The 17724-nt window shown below is 42.1% G+C and overlaps 1 protein-coding gene across 1 annotated transcript in view; it reads left to right on the forward strand.

Annotated features, from left to right (window-relative positions):
• LOC138498271 (histamine H3 receptor-like) overlaps positions 1 to 17724 on the forward strand; it is a 185741-nt gene that overhangs the window by 84490 nt on the left and 83527 nt on the right. The window contains exon 2 of the mRNA XM_069622110.1: positions 16274 to 16440. Within this exon, the coding sequence (XP_069478211.1) occupies positions 16274 to 16440 (167 nt within the window). The remainder of the gene's footprint in view (positions 1 to 16273; positions 16441 to 17724) is intronic.

Here is a 17724-nt window from a genome sequence, read left to right on the forward strand (position 1 = left end):
ACTCATGCTGACTCAAGTGCATTCCACGTTTAATGGGCAAGCTTTTATCGATTTCAAACACCAGCACTTGTATTTCATAGATGCCCAGTCACTGTGTAGGGATTACTTATAAAAAAGGGACATCAAGCAAGTACAATGGCTCCGAATCAAGATCCAACAACAACCTCATTATTCATGTTTAACTGGGATTACTGTCTGAATGGGAAAGCTGCAGAAGTGCTGAACAAACCCATCAGGCAAAGCTGTACCCAAAAACCTAGCTGGAAAAATGCAAGGGGATATATTATAGGCCCAAACACCCCCTCCAGCATCTCTGATAAGATGCTAAATGTATCTTTACGTATGGCTAAATGGGAAGTTGAAACTGACCACTGCGAGAAATGTCACTATGCAGCAGAAGAAAGAAAAAGATTAACCCTCTGCATGCCAGGAAGCAGCGCAAGGGGACAACGCACTAACGAACAGATAAACACTTATGGTGTCCTGAGCCTATTTTACACAGGGGTCTAGAATAACATTATAGACGGAAAGAAAGGTTTTCCTAATATTTAATATATTTTACACAGCTTCTTAGTGATTCCTTTTTTATTATGTTTAATTATTACTCTACCGCAGACAAAATGTTTGTCCTGGAGTCTAACAAGTGGAAAGTGTGTGAAAGATATGTTCATAAGTGCGATAGCAGCTGTGTCGGCCGTGCTTGTGAGTGAATGTATTCAGAACTGTCAATTGTCCTGAGAAAGCGCCATGAGGTGTGAAACGTGAAACGTGTTGGATCTATACACATGATCATCAATTAAGGATAGGGAATGTGACACATGCTTTAGAAAGATTGAAAAGATTGCAGCATGTTTCATGGTTTGAGGTGTGATTGACCTGATATATTTCCTGTATATTTAATGAGCTCAAGGTAGGTTTGATTGCCTTCCCAGCAGACCTCAGCTATAGGACCGCAGACACGTCGCCTGAGCCATTTTTACATTTCTCAACTTCTATTCTTTGTAAAAACACCCTGCTAGAAAAGAAGAAAGCACTGAACCTCGCCCCGGTCACTTCCAAGCCAGGTAATCCTATCAAACATTTCTCCATGGTCCCTTTAGATCAGCTTGTCACAGAGATGGATGTCCGGGATGCAGGGGCTTCAATATTCTCTGTTTGTCAGTATCCTCCAGCAACATTAACCATTCCATTCTCCTACACCACGACAGACATGGAAGCTTCCACTGCTAAATGATGTGTGGAGAGAGACACGAGTTAATGCTCTGGCTTGCTATCCTCTCCCTCAGACAACCTACATCTGGCACATTTGTTCTTTTTTCATCTTGGTTCATTAAGTAATAAATAGGTCAAGTTGTATATTTGTCATACACATAGTATTCTAGTGCACACACTCACACACTGCTTCTCAGTGCTCTATACAAGCAGTTTGAAAATACTTATTCCATAAAAACTATCAGTTACTATACAGAGATATGAGTAATGTTCAATTGTGTGCCATGTGGGTGTGTTAAACAATATTTATTTCCCTTCAAATGAGCATACATGTTGAATACACATATAAATACTGTGACAAAGTCCCCTATCTTAGCTTAAGGACCAAAAGTGGGCTGATCAAAGGGGATACGGGCTGCACCAATCTAGTTTAGATATATGGGAGATCCCCAGACCACTCCAACTAGGTCCCCACACTAAGGCTGGAAGCAGTCAAAGGAACCACCACTCCTACAGACACCTGTGGCTAATGGGAAACAAAATGGGAGTCAAACAGTATCATCAATAGCCTTTTCCCTAGATCACATTCCTTAAAGAGCCCTTACAGCTCTCGGAAAAGACTACAAAACCGAACATAGGAAATCATGCCTTGTTCTTTAGGAAAACAAAGTTGCAACATTTCAAAGACACACACAAGTGTATCTGTAACCTAATGCGCCTAGATACCTGGGGGTTTGGTGCGGTTTATAAATGAATAAACTAAACTAAACTAAGTGAGGAGACATTTTCTATTATGAGTCAAATGTGTGATGCCAAGAGAGACCACAAGGATACAACATTGCACTTGGGCAAAGTAAAACTGGCTTCCATTGTACATGAAAGAATGTAAATAAACAGTCGATTCTCGTACTCCAATAAGCACCTTGGGAGTTATAAAGTTGCAACTCTCCTGAAACGAAGGTGTTGTAAGCACATTAGATAGCCTTGTAAACTTAACAGAGAAGTTCCTGAATCCACATGTTAATACAGCAAAGCAGCACAGGGAGAAAAAGTCCAGGGTAGCAGAGGTTCCAGAGAGACGGGTAGAGAACACACACATGATCAGTGCCATTCTAAAATCCAAAATGGTGGCAGGCCTTACACTACGCATAGGCCAACCCCCTTGCAGCCCACAGAACCAGAAGAAAACTACCCAATCAGAAAGCAGCTCATCCCACATAGCGCAATTGCAAACCAAGTCACTTAGTGCCACAGACAGGGAGTCGACCGCCCTATAAAAAGCAGCCAGTTCAGTCTGGTAGAGTGAGGCATTGGAGAAGGAGCTATTGTAAGCTGTTTGGAAAAGGTTAGCATGTAAGACACTTGTGGGAGAAGAATGGAGTTAGGAAGGAGAATACTGAGGAAGTTGAAGAATGGGTTGCTACTATCCGGAGGAGGAACAAGTGAGTAGGTTGAAGGAGAAGCGTCATTTGGTGTACAAGATGAAAGCAGGTTGGAATAGAATATACCCAATATCATCTGGGACAGAGGACGGGCAGAGACTAGAGGGAGAGATCATTTGACAATATTGGAGGAGGTGTGAGGAGAACAGTTTCATCTAGTTGTCAGAATCAACGGGAATGGTCTGGCAGATTAGGTTGGTGAATGGCTGACGTAATAGGTGGTTGGCGGTATAAGACACAAGACCCTCACCCAGGAAGGCTCTTATGTCAGGGACTATAATGAACAGATTATCCCCCAGTACGCTGATCCTGGAGGAGGAAGGTAATCATAAGGCAGCACCGATCCAGAGTCTGGTCCTCATGCCCTGGAGCAGTAGCCTTGGGGTAAATGCTACAGCAGTTGTTCCAGCTTATGGAAGAGATGGTCAGACTGTTCCCAGTCCAGGATAATTTGGCCTTGGATGTTCTGTACCAAAGGTACTACCAAAGTTGGTTCTGGAACCCAATGTCAAAAGCAAGGGTGATCTCCTGGATTGTATTCACTGGGCAAGGACTGTCCTACCGGGTACTGGGTTAGAGACTCTTTATTTGACAATGATTTTCTTAAAGAAGAGATATCCATTTTTTTCTTTATGTAAATAACCCCTTAAGAACACTATCTTCTTGCTATCCTCTTTGTGTTTCCACTTAGGAAGGATGTGATAACACAGACATGATATACACACATATTGTGAAATGAGATTGTGTGTTGCCACACGATAGCCCTGTATGCACTCCGAAGGAAGCTAGATTCCAAGGCTGAGTTACGTGGGTCTATAGCCCTGCGACCCCCTATAGGGAGGGAATAGTCAGGAATATAGATTAGGTCATACATATAAATAAATTCAATATACTCAAGATTACACATTCAGTATCCTCAACGAGGAAGTAAAACAAATGGTTAGATTGGATTTACCAAACATAAATCTGTAGACTTGACTTCACCAAGAACAGGAAGATCAGTGTCAAAAATAGATTTTTAATTCAAATGATCAAATGATCTTTCTTTAAACAAGTATTGTACAGTTCTGACATATAGCATGTATGTCAAATGTGTCTAATGTAAAACAAATCGTATTGATAAACCAAATGAATAGCTTTTTGTCAAACAAATAGCCTTGGCTTAACGTCAGTTTCAACATGAGTTTACCAAAGCAAACATTGTTTCAGTGAAAATACATTCCATGCTAATCTAAAGCAAATCTAATGACTAGTTTTCACAACATCCACACTTAGGCATATAAGGAGGCCTTTGATTAAATTATAAATTGTCCCAAATAGCACAATGTAGTCTATTCTGTTGCCAAGGGGTTTCAGACTAGGGATTAGTCCATCTTCAGGGCTGGGATTGCTGTTGGTTCCGACTGATCAACATACTCAAAATGTGGGTACCTAGGGGAAAGTATAAAGGAAATCACTATCATTTCAATGTAGAAGCCCAATGTCACATATTGTAACATGGATTTTAGAACTTACAGTGACAGGAATGGCAGATTGCTCTTTCACAAATATTTCTTCTAATTGTTGATTTCAATTTAGCCATGACCATGCTTCAAAGAAAGGTTCCTGACATCCCACCAGCAAACAAAAAATCAGAGCAACCTTTGCCAAAAAAGGTAGAAGCCACACCTTGAGCTGTACCTCCTACATTTCAGGACAGTGAACTTTGTTTTAGGATCTGTGTGCCCTACAACAGTAAATCCTGAATGATTTAGGAAAAGTTGAAAGCTATTAGAGATGTTTTTCTCTGCTATGTGCTCATGCAGTGATACGAACTATAACACAGCTATGCTACAGCTTCTCCTGCAAGCTTTGCCTGCCTTGTTTAACTAGTTATCATGATAGGTGAGCATCCAATGTAAGTCATCAGAAGGGGGTCAGGGTGATTTAAAAATACACTGGAACACTTATAACATGAAATACGAGAAATTGGAGAATGTGCTTACAGTGATGTAAATAAAATAAGGGTTTATATTCTGTGAAGTTAGAATCAAGATGTGCAGGTTACAGAGAGCAAAGCTTTGTTTGGAAAGAGATCTTTTAGAATTCAGAGTAGCATCACTATTCTTTAGGATCTGTCACAAAGCCGAGTGTAATCAATAGAGAAGTGAGAAAGAGAGTTTGGATTAAAAAATATACATTTATTCTCGATCTTAACATAAGTGGGCCAACTCAAGAAAAAATTAAACTCAATAGTGGGATTATCCTTTTCCTATGGTCTAGCAAAAAATGTCTCTGGAAGTTACAGTTCTCAATCTGGGGTCCCTCCCCAGATACATTTCTGATGCCCACGCAGTCCTGGGGATTTAAGTATCCAGAGACTTATTTCTTGTCTCTCTCTTCTTTCTGGTGCCTCATATCCTCTGCTTCTCATGGTTCCTTGTAGGGGAGACCACTTCCTTGGGGACCCAGGGCCTTATGTAAACACGCACTCTAGGCCAGGAGGATGACAGAAGTCAGGCCTGTGTGGCCTTGATGTGTCCCGAAACAGGCTGTTTTTCATATAGGTTTCTCTGAAGGAAGATAAGCCAGATACCTCCTTTCCTTGACTCCACTGTATCAACTAGTTAAGTGACCACGTAATCTACCAGCATGTAAATATTTGGACCACACTCCAGGTCCATCACCAAGGTTAGTGCCATTATGTACCTTTAAGTCACACAGTGCTGATACTTTAAACCCTTGTAATTACCACACTTATTGAATTTTCTCTATAATTAATTGCAGGAGAGATAGAAAGAACGGTTACCCAATATTTATAACCTGAAGAAGGGCGTTTAATGCCCGAAACCCATAGGTTGAGAAGAGGGGACAACGGTCACATTAACACCGAACAATTTATGTCAACTGTAATATTGGCACTCATTTTTTGAATTTTGTAATGAATTCGTTTTTTCTTTGAGAAAGACATTGGGCCTCATTACGACCCAGGCGGTAAGGGGTTTACGGCAGCGTTAACAGCGCCGACCCTTGCCGCCTGATTACGAGGTCCCCTAGCGCCATGGTGCTTTTAACACCTGCTTTTAGCAGGTGTTAAAATCCATGGCGCTAAGGGACCATGGAGTTAATTACGCCACCGTAATTTACGGTGGCGTAATTAACGCCTTCCCCACTCCCATTATGCCCTATGGGGCAAAAATGGGAATGGGGAAGGGTAAATGGGGATTGGGGACTTACCGCCCCGCCAAGGTCGGAATGGGGCGGTAAGTCCGCCAACCACCATGGCGTAAACGTAGTTTACGCCATGGTGGTAAAGTCACGGCCCAGGCGGTAACTTACCGCCTGGGTCGTAATGAGGCCCATTGCCGTATAAAAATGTATATTTAGTCATGTGAAGGAAGAACTTGTATCTTTTATCATTGACACAATCTGTGGAATTAATTGAATTTGTGTATGTTGTAAAATACACATATATGTTTTTTATATAAACTGAGAAATTGAAAGTTCACACTATATTGTTTGAATTGTTTGAACCATTGAAGTACTAATACATATATATATGATGTTTTGCCTTTAATCAAATCAGTGCAACAGAGTTGCTTCATTGCTGTGCCCCAGTTCATAAACTGTGCAATTGCAGTGAATCTTCCCAGTACCAATATTTCCTAGTAAAGCTAGCACTTTACTCTCTGGGAGCACCTAAAGTTGTGTTACAAGTACATTTATTATACTGTGAATTAACCCATAAATTGAAACTTGATAACTTTATTAGGTGTGCATCTCTACTCTCCACTCATCTGTGATCTTGCATTTGTCTACTGAATGCAGTGGGGGTGTTTTTGCAGTGATCCAGAGCTCCACTTTGCACTTGTCAATGATATGCTATGATATGATATGGCATTTATAACACACTTGTACACAAGTGTTTCTAGGCACCATTAGACAAGGGGGGAAGACATAGGGAGGACAAGACAAATAATCCTGCTAGGTCTTGTGTCAATCAGATCGTGCAAGTGCGACAAAGAAGTGCGAGGGGAAGGGGTGGGGGGAAACAGAGGGGAAGTGCAAGGGAGAGGAAAGGGTGAAGTGTGATCAGGGCAGCATGGCTCTGCGTAAGTGCAGCCAGGGCAGCATACCTCTGGGTAAGTGCAAGAAGGCAGGGAGGCTGTAGGGGTTACAGTTACAGTGACTAAGCGAGAGGTAGTCCAGGAGACATTTTTTTTTTTTACAAACGGCAGCTGGTGGGCTGTGGCCAGCACCATGTGGCTCTTTGTTTTGGGAGTGGCTGACTTTCTTGTTCAGGCCTCTTAAAAAAACAGCAGGCTCCACAAATTCAAAAGTGACCCCAAATAAGAAAGAATCGGAATAGTAAACAATTTGTCTTTCTGAAATTCTATACAGTAATTGCTAGATTCATTAAAGGTTTATTTTAGGCAGACTTCAGGGGTTGAGTCACTGATCTTAAACACCTCAAATTCACAATGCAGACAGAAACTTCCAAAAAGAATTTAGAGTAGAATAAGCAGTCATCTCGGACTATGTATCTTGCTTTGCGCAAGCTGCAGTTATAGCCTATTTTTTTCTGCCGTTGTCTCTGTTACGATCATCACAAGACATTCCATCTCGGTGTCCTCTGAAGGTTGACAAAATCCTTGTGCCTAGAAGCTTGTAGAAATGTTTGACCATAGCACATAAGGTGGCCCTTGATTTCATTGTTCCACAATTCATGATTTGTTGTAATGTGTCTATCTTTCTATATCAGTGGCAGGCTGTTCCAGATGTTTGTTTGCATGTATGAGGTAACGAGTGCCCAGAGTCCCTGATGCTGTGTGTGTGCACTGCTTTCCTGCGATACTTCTTTAATACACAGTTATGAACCCTACCAATGGTATGCATTTTGCCAACCTTAAATGCCTGAAAAGTAAATCCATGCAAGCTTGACATGTGGCCAAATTTTCACCAGACCTGCCGATGAACTGGCCTGCTGTTAAATCTCAGTTACCGGTTGTTTGGTATCCACTCTAGAGTGTAATTTGCTTTCTGATTTTGAGAACATGCAGATATGTAATTGCTAATTTTACTACAGCCGGTAAGATAACTCAGTGGGTTCAGCGCTTCATGCTGCAATGTGTGTGAAATCTGCAGGTTGCAGGTTCGAATCCTAGCAAGGCCAACTCAGCCTTTCATCCTTCTGAGGTCGACACATGAGTACCAACACAGGTTGGGTGATATAGTATGTGTATTTGTACTATAAAAAAAGCTAAGCGTAAGTGTTATATAAAAACACATCATTTTCATTTGGCTTGGACATCTGCTTGCATTCACAGTAATTTGGTAATATGGGCCTGTACACACTAATATTAATGATACATATGGTGATCCATAATTGTATGAAATGTATATCACATTACAGTGATATTGTAACCATATTTTTCATAGTGTACTTAGGAACAATGCTAAGTGATGCCAGTTCTGGTGTTTTGAGAAGGGGTGAAAGGTTGTGTGCCATCGCATCCTGTGATCTCACTTCAGGGTAGGGTCAAATGACATAACTTCCTGTGATGCCATCAGAGGTCAAGGGTTTTGTGATGTCACTTCCGCTACCCCTGGCATTTTGGTGAAATTACGTCCCTGGAGTCTCTATTGCCTTTAGAGCACGCAGCTGGCCAGTTTGTCAGAGGATGCGTCTAAAGCCCTCCACTCACTCTCAGCTACCCTGCACTTGCGTTTCAGGGCAGCAAGGTCAGAGTCGTACCAAGAGTTGCAACTGGAGGTAGGTTTCAGATAGATTACCATGACAGGGGGAAGGATGTACAGAGTTTTGGAGATAGAGAGTTGCAGGTGGGAGAGGGCAGTCTCAAGGTGCGAGTCAGCCACAGGAGTAGGAAGAGCAGGTAAAGTAGAGGCAAAAGCGTCCACTGACACTTCATGGGCTGCATGACCGAGAAGGAAGGTGGCAGTGCTGGGGTAGGCTTTGCTTGAGGGGCAAGAAGTTTCAGGCGAGAAGAGAGCAGAACGTGGTAAGTTCAAGAGAGAGGAGTTTTGAGAGTGTTAGAGAGGAGGATGTCTGAGGAGATGGAACATCCAAGATGTGTCCAGCAGAGTGTGTCAGAGCAGAGGGTAGAATGGAAAAGCAGAGAGTGTCGCACTGGTTGTGGAAGAGCCCGGAGGAGGGATTAGAAGCATCCATATGGATGTTGAGGTCTCAGAGGAAGAACTTGAGAGGTTTTAGCAAGGATGAAAGAAGAGAGGTCAGCCCATACTGAGAGGAAGAGGGTGATCTGGCCAGGTGGCCTGTAGATGGTGGCCACAGTCAGAGAGAGGTCTGGAGAGATAGAAAGCCTGAAAACTAGGCATTCAAAGCAGGAGTAGAACTGGGCAAGAATGATAGAAGCAGGGACCCACTCCGGAAAGATCAGGGCCACTCCACCACCGGGCCAGCTGGTTCTGGGCTCAGAGAGGTTCTTCAAGCCCTCAGGGAGGAGAGTGTCAAAACTCATGACAGAGCTGTCCGTGAACTATGTCTTGTGAGAGCGAGGACATCCAGGTCAAGGTCTTCAAGGAGGTGGCAGATGTCAGAGGAATGTTTGACTGCAGAGCGAGAGTTGAGAGAAGCTACATGGCACATGTTGCCACATTTGAAAGACTTCTGGGTAGGGTGCAGGAATGTGGTACACCCAGTGCAGGCGGTAGAAGGGCTTGAGAGTGGGCAGAGGCAGTAGACAGAGGTGGCATAGGGGCCAGAGCGGAGGAGGACGTGGGTGCCAGAGAGCCAGTGGAGGAGGAAGGAGGTTGCAAAGGATCCATAGAGGTGCAAGAAGGAGTGGCAGGAGAAGAGAGGAAATGATGAGATGCGGGAGACGCCTATCAAGAAAGAGATTGGGCTGAGAGCCCTGGTCCATGATGGTACCATTTAGATAGACATTGATGATGGTAATGGAAGATTGGAAAGGGGCCATGAGGACCTCCCACTGAATGCCACCTGTAATGGGAGAGGATGAGAAAGGAGAGAGAATGGAGACCATATGAGGGGTCCATATGTCTAGAGAAGGAACAACAAAGAGGATGTCGGTGAGAGTCTGTCTGGAGGAAGCGCTGATGTGGGTATCAGCGATAGGTAGGTGTGGGTTGGAGACCAGGATGTCCCTCTTGAACATTTTCCTTCAAGACTTAGTAAGAGGAATAGAATAGAAGACAGAGTATCAGTTTGAGAAGATGGAAGAAATTGAGAGCACCATAAGGGGTGCGCAAAGGTAAGAGAGGAGAGTGAGGGAAGAAAAAGAAGCACATCCCACAGCCTCACACCACAGGAAGCATCAGAGAGTGAGGGTTCACACAGAAGAAGGTACAGAGGAGGCAACAAGCAGGTAACGCACCACAGGGGAACACAGGAGCAGTGTGAATGGAAGACAGGGTAGAGGGACAGCGCATTGCAAAAATGCCCAGAATTGGCTTTCTTAAACATATGGAAAAAAGGCCTACTTTTAACACAACAGCAATGCAAAAATGCCTTGATCTGCCTTTCCTAAAAACAGGGAAAAAGGGCCAGTTTTAACAGAACAGCAATTAAAACAATCCCAGATTAGATTTTCCTAAAAGGAGGGAAGAAAGGCCTAGTTTTAACACCACAGCAATGTAAAATGTGACTTACTAGAGAGATGTGAGAGATAGCTAAACAATACAGTTCACTGAGATGCTTGAGGGTCTTGCGATAAGAGAAATAAGAGTAATTGGAGGGGTGGGTAAGTTTAGAGGGGTGCAATGGCTGGCCCCCTGACCAGATTGCATCTATCTTGTCAGTCACAGCAGGTTGACCTGTGCAGGCTTCACACTTCCTTGGCTGGCGCTGGCAGACACCATACAGAGCTTCTTCTGTGGGAGCTGTCCTTTGTCTCAGGGCCCTTAGCCATAGGTGGCTGCAAAGGGCAGTGGGGCTGCCCAACTGGAATCCCTTAGGTAGGGCCCAATGCCCAAGCAAGAGTCAGGAGAGGGAGGGAGGAGGGCAGAAACAAGGGAAACCAGGAAGCAACCTCTACACAGGCTGCTAGGTGGCTGAGCCACAAGTGAGCAGGCAAATTAGTGAAGTTTAAACAACTCAGTGCTGGAGCCCCATGAAGGTAAAACACACACCAAGGCATTTGCATGTTAAATGAGCCGTACAGTGCATCGGCAGTCAGGTTTGAATAAAGCAACACAAAGTACAGCCCAATACCCGACCGGGAGTCCAGGGAGGGAGGGAACAATTGAACCCAGAAAGTGGCTTCTATGCAGGCCGCAAAATGGCTGGGCCACAAGGTAGCAGGCAAACGAGTGAAATTTAAACAGCTCAGTTCTGGAGACCCATTAATGAGCCACACAGTGCATTGGCAGTCAGGATCTAAGAAAGCAATGCAATGTTTACATTGTGCCTTGCTTTCCAGATTTTTGGACAAAATAAATTAGAACGTTTCCACATTTGTCTTTGAGCTATCTGAGGAAAAACAATCTTCAAACATCAAAGCAGTTCCATTAACTTTGCAAATATATCCTTCATGGCAAACTGTAAGGACATTTCAGTGAGATAGCCAAACTGTTGACTCTACTCTAAACTACAGTGATGTATGGATGCTTCAACGTAACAATACTCCCTCAAAACAGGAGCAATTCTGCCCACTTCATTCCTAGGACACCATGCCAGGAAACTTCAAATTCTTCAAATCCAACATTTACAGGTAATCCACACTGCTCACAGTACACCTTTAACCAATAGATCCAACGAATTCCCACCATCCAGACACTCTGCTTCCTCAACGCCATAGCCATCTTCACTGCACACAAAAAAGATAACTCTTGCTACCCTTTTTTCCTGTACACCACAAACAGAAAACCTGATTGGCTAATCCCCGGCTGTCCGTGGACATCTGTAGCGCAAGACAGCCCCTCTACCCTTTTTACTTGTATGTTTTTAACAATCCGTTATCGGCTGCTTTCAAACAGTCAGACATCCATCCACCGATCGCATCCAAAAACTGTACATGTAACCCTATCTTCTCAGTTCAGATGTACTATTGAACTCTCAAACTACATATCTCCTGTTCCTCGCAGTCACCTGCATCAAAAACTACTGTGAAACTCTCCAAGATTTCTATGAACAGATTCAACAACTTCAGCCTTTAACAAGAGATGCTTTCTCTCAAAATGAAACATTTTTAAACACACAGCATTTTCCATTTTTCATTCCATATAAATATCATACTTTCCAAACACTGCTCCAACTACAATCTACCATTGCATTACCATTAGGCCACAGCTTACCTGCTCTTTAAAAACACTTCAACACATTAAAAATACATTGCACCACAAACACAGCAAAGTATCCAACAAAGTAACCATACCAAGTATTATCCTATTTGTTATCTTCGCGAAGAAAGAAATTCATATTCCATAAACACTATCCTCAATTGTACTACAATCATAAATACTGTATACACTTCAATTATATCTTCCCACCATATTACATATACCGTATACTCCCTCTACAGTATCTATAATTACTATACACATATTACTATAATGTGTGTGGCCAGTTTTGATTGTGTATTTCTAGTGCAAGAGTGCTTCAAAAAGATGTTGCCAGAAATGGGCAACATACACCCAAGCACTTGTTCTTAGTCTTAAGATTCCTGCTTGGAATATACCAGGAAATCTGATCATTCAAATAAGTTGAGCCATGAAAGACTACAAGTCACCAGAGTCAGTGCCCAAAACCTGTCTCTGGCAATCAATGGTAGCCATAGTAATTTCCTCAAAATAGATGAAATGTGAACCTGTCGAGGTGTATTGGTAACAATACACTGTGCCGAGTTAAATAGAATTTGAAGCCACTGGATAGATTTCTTGTTTTCTTCAAGAAAAAGGGCATTGCAATAGTCTGTTTTGGTCACAATGATGGTATGAACAATTGTAATACAATCTTTTGTACATAGGATTGGGCGAACCTGTGTAAACATCAATAAACAGTAAAAGATGAGCTAAACACCTGCATTAGCCTGCTGAAGCATAGACATTGTTACACCAAAAAACACGCCTAATGATTTATATTTGTCTGACTTTCTCATATGTTCTTAAGATATACAGATCTGAGGCTGGATCTGGGGTTAGGTGGACAGCATTTTAGATTTGAGCTGATCTGTATGAACTTGTTTCATTTTGGATGGATTCAGACTAATACAATTATCTCTCATACATGTTGCAAAAAATTTGAAACATCTATCCGCACCTGATTTTCCTCTGGCGGCCCTGTTGCTAAAATCTGAGTGTCATCCACATAGCTATGGAATGTCACACCTTACTTTACCAGATTGTTTTGACGAAACTTAACACATGAGTTAAACAAAAGGTATGACAAACACGAACCTTGCAGTACACCAAAAGAAAGTGTAGATGAAAAAGGTTCACAGGGCCTTTTTCTAACAGTTATTGCAAAGTCTATTATGCAAAAAATGAATGGCACCATTCACATTTAATCTGGTTAAATCATAATTGAAAAGTGAGTCTCTCCACCAAGATTTGAAGATCAGATGTATTGAGGGCCACTGACAAACATATTAGCATCAGTTAGCGGCACTCATCGGTTCTAAGTAGATGAAGGAGAGTTTCCTTCATGTGTAGGAAGTTGGTTTCTGTGCTGAGAGTGGGCCAAAAGCCTGATGTGTTTTTTCACAGTAGCATAGTTTTCTCCACAAATAAAACCCTTAATTGAATATAATCAACCTTGTCAAGTACTTTTAGTCAGAATTGGTAGTTAGAACTAGGTTGTTAATTGGAACAAAGGTGACTGTCAAGCAAGGGTTTATTTAAGTGTAGGGTGTCCCATGTTTTTTTTAGATTATCAGGAATGGCTCCCTGTATAAAGGATGAATTCACTATATGTGACTGCAATAAATAGAGAAGACATACCATCCTGATTGGGAGCGCAGTCATCACAGAGCTCCCACAATCCATACTTTATTAGAGGGCCTGCCTCTGTTCTTGGTTGAACAACAGAAATTGAACCTGGAGTAATATCCCTGAGAGAATAAGAAACAGAACCAAAGTGTGTTGTAATTAAGGGTATGCTTAAAGTAGTTAGATACGCGTTGGCATATTCTAACTATATTGGATTTTACAAGAAGTATTGCAGTAACAATGACTGTGATGTATAACAAAAACTATATTTATGTGATGGGGAAAGGGTAATAAAGTATTTATAGTAGAATGTGTTGAGCACCACTGATGTTAGTGAGTAAGGGAGTGGTGGTGTGGTGGAATAAGTCAGAACATTAATATGTTTCGAGGAAAACATTGGCTGTTGTAATGGTGGGATTTAGTGCATAGCCATGAGGCTTATGTGGGTGTAATTGAAAAGGGGTGAGGACCTGTGTGTATGTGTATTAATGTGTGTTAGTAATATGCGTATGGAATAGTAAGTAAATGAAATTGTAGACAGGATAAGGAAAGCATGAAAATCTACACCTTCGGCAGAAAGGTGGCCTCCTCAGCAGTCTACCGGACTAGAATAGCCAACATCACCCTCCTGGCTAGTTTTCATTGCTGGAAGTGGGACGAGCTAGAACAGATTTGAGCTCTCACAGAGCCCCTGAAGTTACAACTTCTAAAAACTGTCAGAAGGCAAGCAGGTGTCTAACTGCATCCTAAAAAACAACCTAGATGCCGCGGACAATGGCGTCCGCATCCTAGCAGAGGGCACATTAATCAAGTGCCATGCCTGGCTGAGGCCGTCGGGGTTCAAACTAGAGACGCAGGCCATGTTGCTCAACTGACCCATTGAACCTAATGTCCTGTGAGGTGAAGTGTCGTATATAGATACGTTGGCATTATACACGTGTGAGCAGGTGGTGAATGGTGTCACTATAAGGGAGGTAATGAGAAAGGTTGGAAAGTATGACATTTATATGCAAAGAAAAATGGAAAATGATGTGCATTTAAAAATGTTTCTTTTTTGGTGCATTTTGTCAAAACTAAAATAAATGCTTATGTACATTTATAGCAGCACTGTGTACAACGTCTTTGTATGAATAAGGGGAATGCAGATGGAAAAGGTGTGTAGAGTGTTGTTCGGTGGAAGTTGGTGTGTGGAAGTTTAATATGTATAAAAGTATTTAGATACAGTGAAGTAGTTAGATATACTATATATTTATAGTATAAAAATAAATGTATCTATGAAAGGGATGGGGTATCAGAATGGGAAACATACATGGGAGGATGTGGAATTTCTATAAAGTCGTAATTGGTGGCGGGAGGAAGAGAGGTTTCATAAAAAAAGTCTTTAATTTATGTTTTGTGAATTTGATTGGAGTGATTTTTGGGGGAAGGTGGACAGGTACAAGTAGGACATTAATGATCAACCTTTCTAATAAAATGACGTTAACATAATATAGAAGTTCTTTTAAGTGTACTGGAAAAAACCTATGAAATTCAGTAAAAAAAGTTGTTAAAGGGATGTTATGGTTAAGTTGCACTAATAAAAACGAATGAAATTCAGTGAAAAAACGTTGTTAATGGGACATTATGGTTAGGTTACACCAATAAAAACCTATGAAATTCAGTGAAAGAACTTAAAGTAACAAGTAAAATTGAAAACCCGCAGAAATTCAACAGTTATGCTAAACCAAGCAACCATAACTCGAACCACCACCAAGAACTGCTAAGACTAACACCAAGGACATCACTAATGACATCACTCTGACTTCATAAAGAAATTATTTATGTTATGTTAGTCATAGGGCTCGCTCCACCCCATGACATAGAGGCCACCAGCCTGGAGGTTTCCATGTCATGGGGTCCCAGACATCAAAAGAAATTGTTTCTTTTTTGTCGTCACTCTGCCTTCCTAAAGAAATTATTTCTGCTACCCTTTAACAGAAATAATTACTTTATGAAGGCAGTGACTTCAAAAAAACTTTTTTTTATTAGAACGAGGGTGCCCTCTCCCAGGACATGTGGTGTTGGGGCCCCAGACTATGGGGCCTGCAGGGGCCCTCGCTACGCCAGTGTGACCAGCAATTATATAGACTGAATCAATGAGTTTAGCTTTCAGTACATCTGGGTAGCTAACCATATTGCTACCTTAATACCGAACACATAACTACAATGGCCAATTGGGTTAGCCTACATAGCTAGTCCCAAGGCTCTGTCCTCAGCCATCTCCACAACAGTAGTTAACTGTATTTCTACATGCATACCTAACACAATATGTTAATCATTAAGTCAGTCCTCACAACAACTGCACTTCTCACCATACTTCTCATTGCATAACCAACACATAGCTGAATGTTCCTCATTGTATGTTCCTAAATACCACACACATAGCCACATATACTCTGTTAGTGCTTTTATCTAGAATTGCTTTCAAAGACAAGCATCTCCAGTAAGAAAATCAGGTGATATGACCAAATGTTGCTCTCAAGGACAGCACAGAGCCACACATAAATGAAATTCCTATCAACCAAAGTGAGACTTCTCTCAACCAAAGTAAATGACCTCATACACAGATGCACAAATTGATGGTGTGTTTATGTGATTTGGCAAGCCTGTGTATGAGCATTGATGTGTGTCACTAGTGAGTTTTGCCAAATAAAATGCAGGCATTTATTTTAAAGGTTCAGTATCGGTCCCATGGAATATTCCGTATACACTTACTGGAAAATGGACACATGGAAGAGCTGCCTGTAAATTGTGGCTTGTTATCGATTCTGCAGTATGCATTTCTTCAGTGTACACCATTCTCCTTGTCACCTATGATCGGTTTCTCTCGGTTACCAAAGCTGTAAGTATCAAGAATATTACGTATAACCTGATATTTCTCCATAAAGGAACTGCTGTTTCACAAAAATATGTGCTTTACAAATAATTTTAAAAGGGATAGGATTTTGTCACAATGTGCTTTTGGAAAGTGGAAAATCATAACAGTGCACTATCAGTGCAGTGAGATAAACAGTGAGCACAAAAACCAAGTCGAGGGCAATCTAACAAAAAATTCTTCCTGGCTGATAACATAGCACTCTTAATTTGTTAAGTTGTTGTTAGTAATTGCCTGACCTTGCCTGACCATAGTAGTGGGACATGTCAGGTGCTTCATGGTTCTTGAAGGGAAGGGGGAGGGTAACAATCCCAGGTATCCTATCTGGGAGGAGAGGGTAAAGATGTTGCAGGGGCAAAGATAATGCATCTCGCCATCAGGTGTCCCACTCCTACCCCCCAAAGACCCCTCACTACTCAGGTAATCCACCCACACTGGTCCACTCCCAGGAACTGGATCCAAAAGCGATGGCTGTGTCCTGGCCACCTGGATGACAGATCCACGGTAACTAGCGGGAGAAACACGTTCTGGTTTCTCACAGGAAGCATAATGGAGGCCACATCACCTCCACGAAATCCCACAGCCTCCCAACTGCCCGTCCTTACCCACTCACCTGCCCGACCAAAGCTTTTTGCTCTTGATTCGGCGCTCCTTCCAACCTCTGACCACTGCCAGTAAAGAAATAGGAACAGGATAAAGAAGGTCCCTTTTCTATTGACAATGGCAAATTAAAATACAGGTTTTTGCACCCTGGACAAACCCTGTTGTGCAAATAGCAGTCACCCTCGATTAGGGGGTGTATAGGGCTAGTGATGGCACTGAGCCCTAGCACCTACCTAGGCTGACGGGCCATTATGGGCCCTGTACACCGACATACGTGTTGGTGCTTTCGTGGACATTAGGTAGTATTAGTATAAATAAGATTACTTTGGTCCATTGTCTAAAGGGCCCAAGAGAATGTGTATGTGTGTGTGTTTGTTTGTCTATATCTGTGTAAGGGGAAGGTGAGGTTGTGAAGTTGCCATTTAAACTGTTTCCTGAGTTATTCTGGGTCTTTAAGTGTTTTTAAAGTCAGTTTCTTCCCAGAAATAGGTGCCTCGTGTGGATAAGTTTCTAGCCCTACTCATTTGTAATCATCTGTTGAATGTTTTTAAATGATTGTTGATTTGAGGTTTTTTGGTCATTGTGATGCTGGAAATGCATTGGAGGGATAGGGCCTCCATGTCTTTGTCCTGTACTCCCTTATCATGT

This window comes from Ambystoma mexicanum, chromosome 5q (assembly GCF_040938575.1).
Source record: "Ambystoma mexicanum isolate Mex_15411 chromosome 5q, UKY_AmexF1_1, whole genome shotgun sequence".
NCBI classification, from domain to species: domain Eukaryota; kingdom Metazoa; phylum Chordata; class Amphibia; order Caudata; family Ambystomatidae; genus Ambystoma; species Ambystoma mexicanum.